Here is a 4,641-nt window from a genome sequence, read left to right as displayed (position 1 = left end):
TATTAGAGCAGGGCTGGTTCTGGAGTGGTAGAGCTGGGTATTAGAGCAGGGCTGGTTCTGGAGTGGTAGAGCTGGGTATTAGAGCAGGTCAGGGCTGGTTCTGGAGTGGTAGAGCTGGGTATTAGAGCAGGTCAGGGCTGGTTCTGGAGTGGTAGAGCTGGGTATTAGAGCAGGTCAGGGCTGGTACTGGAGTGGTAGAGCTGGGTATTAGAGCAGGGCTGGTTCTGGAGTGGTAGAGCTGGGTATTAGAGCAGGTCAGGGCTGGTACTGGAGTGGTAGTGCTGGGTATTAGAGCAGGCTGGTTCTGGGCTGGTACTGGAGTGTTAGTGCTGGGTATTAGAGCAGGCTGGTTCTGGAGTGGTAGAGCTGGGTATTAGAGCAGGTCAGGGCAGGTACTGGAGTGGTAGTGCTGGGTATTAGAGCAGGGCTGGTTCTGGAGTGGTTGTGCTGGGTATTAGAGCAGACCGGGGCTGGTTCTGGAGTGGTAGTGCTGGGTATTAGAGCAGGGCTGGTACTGGAGTGGTAGTGCTGGGTATTAGAGCAGGGCTGGTTCTGGAGTGGTAGAGCTGGGTATTAGAGCAGGTCAGGGCCGGTCCTGGAGTGGTAGAGCTGGGTATTAGAGCAGGTCAGGGCTGGTTGAGTCTGGAGTGGTAGAGCTGGGTATTAGAGCAGGCCAGGGCTGGTACTGGAGTGGTAGAGCTGGGTATTAGAGCAGGCTGGTTCTGGAGTGGTAGTGCTGGGTATTAGAGCAGGTCAGGGCTGGTTCTGGAGTGGTAGAGCTGGGTATTAGAGCAGGGCTGGTTCTGGAGTGGTAGAGCTGGGTATTAGAGCAGGTCAGGGCTGGTACTGGAGTGGTAGTGCTGGGTATTAGAGCAGGCCAGGGCTGGTTCTGGAGTGGTAGAGCTGGGTATTAGAGCAGGCCAGGGCTGGTTCTGGAGTGGTAGTGCTGGGTATTAGAGCAGGGCTGGTACTGGAGTGGTAGAGCTGGGTATTAGAGCAGGCCAGGGCTGGTACTGGAGTGGTAGTGCTGGGTATTAGAGCAGGCCAGAGCTGGTTCTGGAGTGGTAGAGCTGGGTATTAGAGCAGGTCAGGGCTGGTTCTGGAGTGGTAGGGTATGAGCAGGGTGGTTCTGGAGTGGTAGAACTGTGTATTAGCAGGGGCTGGTTCTGGAGTGGTAGTGCTGGGTATTAGAGCAGGGCTGGTTCTGGAGTGGTAGAGCTGGGTATTAGAGCAGGTCCAGGGCTGGTTCTGGAGTGGTAGAGCTGGGTATTAGAGCAGGGGCTGGTTCTGGAGTGGTAGTGCTGGGTATTAGAGCAGGTCAGGGCTGGTTCTGGAGTGGTAGAGCTGGGTATTAGAGCAGGGCTGGTTCTGGAGTGGTAGTGCTGGGTATTAGAGCAGGTCAGGGCTGGTTCTGGAGTGGTGGGGATGCTGGGTATTAGAGCAGGTCAGGGCTGGTTCTGGAGTGGTAGGTGCTGGGTATTAGAGCAGGCCAGGGCTGGTTCTTCTGGAGTGGTAGTGCTGGGGTATTAGAGCAGGTCAGGGCTGGTTGACTACGGTGGCATTGGTTCTTCTGTCATAGACTAGGTGGCTGGTTCTTCTGTCAAGATTACGAGGCATTGATTCTTCTGTAGAGACTGGTGCTGGGGACAGGGACCTAGGGGGTTCTTCTGACCTAGACTACGGGGGACTTCTGTCCTAGGTTTGGGGGACAGAACGTCCTTGGTTCTTCGTGACAGGATTCCCGGCTCGATGGACATGTCAGTTGGTTATTGTAACCGGCTGCAACCCTTGGTGAGATCAGATCACACAGTGGAAGGCATTGGTTCTGTCATAGAATCTTCAGTCACTAACCACCATTCAGTTACGGTGGCATTGGTTCTTCAGTCATAGACTACGGTGGCATTGGTTCTTCTGTCATAGACTACGGTGGCATTGGTTCTTCTGTCATAGACTACGGTGGCATTGGTTCTTCTGTCATAGACTACGGTGGCATTGGTTCTTCTGTCATAGACTACGGTGGCATTGGTTCTTCTGTCATAGACTACGGTGGCATTGGTTCTTCTGTCATAGACTACGGTGGCATTGGTTCTTCTGTCATAGACTACGGTGGCATTGGTTCTTCTGTCATAGACTACGGTGGCATTGGTTCTTCTGTCATAGACTACGGTGGCATTGGTTCTTCTGTCATAGACTACGGTGGCATTGGTTCTTCTGTCATAGACTACGGTGGCATTGGTTCTTCTGTCATAGACTACGGTGGCATTGGTTCTTCTGTCATAGACTACGGTGGCATTGGTTCTTCTGTCATAGACTACGGTGGCATTGGTTCTTCTGTCATAGACTACGGTGGCATTGGTTCTTCTGTCATAGACTGGTGGCATTGGTTCTTCTGTCATAGACTACGGTGGCATTGGTTCTTCTGTCATAGACTACGGTGGCATTGGTTCTTCTGTCATAGACTACGGTGGCATTGGTTCTTCTGTCATAGACTACGGTGGCATTGGTTCTTCTGTCATAGACTACGGTGGCATTGGTTCTTCTGTCATAGACTACGGTGGCATTGGTTCTTCTGTCATAGACTACGGTGGCATTGGTTCTTCTGTCATAGACTACGGTGGCATTGGTTCTTCTGTCATAGACTACGGTGGCATTGGTTCTTCTGTCATAGACTACGGTGGCATTGGTTCTTCTGTCATAGACTACGGTGGCATTGGTTCTTCTGTCATAGACTACGGTGGCATTGGTTCTTCTGTCATAGACTACGGTGGCATTGGTTCTTCTGTCATAGACTACGGTGGCATTGGTTCTTCTATCATAGACTACGGTGGCATTGGTTCTTCTGTCATAGACTACGGTGGCATTGGTTCTTCTGTCATAGACTACGGTGGCATTGGTTCTTCTGTCATAGACTACGGTGGCATTGGTTCTTCTGTCATAGACTACGGTGGCATTGGTTCTTCTGTCATAGACTACGGTGGCATTGGTTCTTCTGTCATAGACTACGGTGGCATTGGTTCTTCTGTCATAGACTACGGTGGCATTGGTTCTTCTGTCATAGACTACGGTGGCATTGGTTCTTCTGTCATAGACTACGGTGGCATTGGTTCTTCTGTCATAGACTACGGTGGCATTGGTTCTTCTGTCATAGACTACGGTGGCATTGGTTCTTCTGTCATAGACTACGGTGGCATTGGTTCTTCTGTCATAGACTACGGTGGCATTGGTTCTTCTGTCATAGACTACGGTGGCATTGGTTCTTCTGTCATAGACTACGGTGGCATTGGTTCTTCTGTCATAGACTACGGTGGCATTGGTTCTTCTGTCATAGACTACGGTGGCATTGGTTCTTCTGTCATAGACTACGGTGGCATTGGTTCTTCTGTCATAGACTACGGTGGCATTGGTTCTTCTGTCATAGACTACGGTGGCATTGGTTCTTCTGTCATAGACTACGGTGGCATTGGTTCTTCTGTCATAGACTACGGTGGCATTGGTTCTTCTGTCATAGACTACGGTGGCATTGGTTCTTCTGTCATAGACTACGGTGGCATTGGTTCTTCATGGTTCTGTCACCCTTTCTGTCAGACTACGGTGGCATTGGTTCTAGACTACGGTGGCATTGGTTCTTCTGTCATAGACTACGGTGGCATTGGTTCTTCTGTCATAGACTACGGTGGCATTGGTTCTTCTGTCATAGACTACGGTGGCATTGGTTCTTCTGTCATAGACTACGGTGGCATTGGTTCTTCTGTCATAGACTACGGTGGCATTGGTTCTTCTGTCATAGACTACGGTGGCATTGGTTCTTCTGTCATAGACTACGGTGGCATTGGTTCTTCTGTCATAGACTACGGTGGCATTGGTTCTTCTGTCATAGACTACGGTGGCATTGGTTCTTCTGTCATAGACTACGGTGGCATTGGTTCTTCTGTCATAGACTACGGTGGCATTGGTTCTTCTGTCATAGACTACGGTGGCATTGGTTCTTCTGTCATAGACTACGGTGGCATTGGTTCTTCTGTCATAGACTACGGTGGCATTGGTTCTTCTGTCATAGACTACGGTGGCATTGGTTCTTCTGTCATAGACTACGGTGGCATTGGTTCTTCTGTCATTTTTCCCCCAAGTAAGATTCATGTCTGAGAACACCCAGAGACGATAGGATAGGAACAGAAAGACATGGCTTTAATCTCAGTCAGACAGTCATACATGGGGAATTCTATGTCTAAGTGGGAGTGAAATTCACGAGCTATGACTTGTAGTTGCTCCTTCCTGTCTGATGTTTATAGAGACGTCTTCTCCATCCAGACAACCCAAGATAAGCTTATCTACATGGAAATTAGTAATAAAAAGTGTATTTTTGGTATCATAAGGAATTATAATTGCTCTCGTATGACCTTGTATGTGTGTGCTCCATAGACAGTGTTACTCAACATGTCCTCTTTACCCAGACACCCCAGATAAACTGATCTGCATGAAAACCAGTAACAACAGGAAGCATTTCCTTGGATGTGCTGTTAATGTTCTGTTGACGTGCTGCTGACGTCTGTTACGTAACGATCCCCTCCTTTCTGTCTGAGTCCCAAATGGAACCCTATTCCCCACATAGTGCACTAGTTTCAAGGCCTCTGGTCAAAAGTA

The 4,641-nt window shown here is 49.5% G+C and overlaps 1 protein-coding gene across 1 annotated transcript; it reads left to right on the top strand.

Annotated features, from left to right (window-relative positions):
- The first annotated feature begins 1,749 nt into the window (after positions 1–1,749).
- LOC127926619 (spidroin-1-like) lies at positions 1,750–4,143 on the top strand. The gene is made up of 3 exons (XM_052512066.1): positions 1,750–1,757; positions 1,862–2,316; positions 2,399–4,143. The coding sequence occupies exons 1-3, from the start codon at positions 1,750–1,752 to the stop codon at positions 4,141–4,143; spliced, it is 2,208 nt and encodes a 735-aa protein (XP_052368026.1).
- The last annotated feature ends 498 nt before the right edge of the window (positions 4,144–4,641 follow it).

The sequence above is a fragment of the Oncorhynchus keta genome, unplaced genomic scaffold, assembly GCF_023373465.1.
Source record: "Oncorhynchus keta strain PuntledgeMale-10-30-2019 unplaced genomic scaffold, Oket_V2 Un_contig_796_pilon_pilon, whole genome shotgun sequence".
Lineage (NCBI taxonomy): Eukaryota > Metazoa > Chordata > Actinopteri > Salmoniformes > Salmonidae > Oncorhynchus > Oncorhynchus keta.
This window is presented reverse-complemented; position numbering and strand designations above follow the sequence as displayed.

Excerpts from the sequence above, each read along its gene's own strand:
- LOC127926619 (XM_052512066.1), top strand. Across the intron at positions 2,317-2,398 it reads TTCTTCTGTCATAGACTACG|ACTACGGTGGCATTGGTTCT; the intron begins GTGGCATTGGTT and ends CTTCTGTCATAG.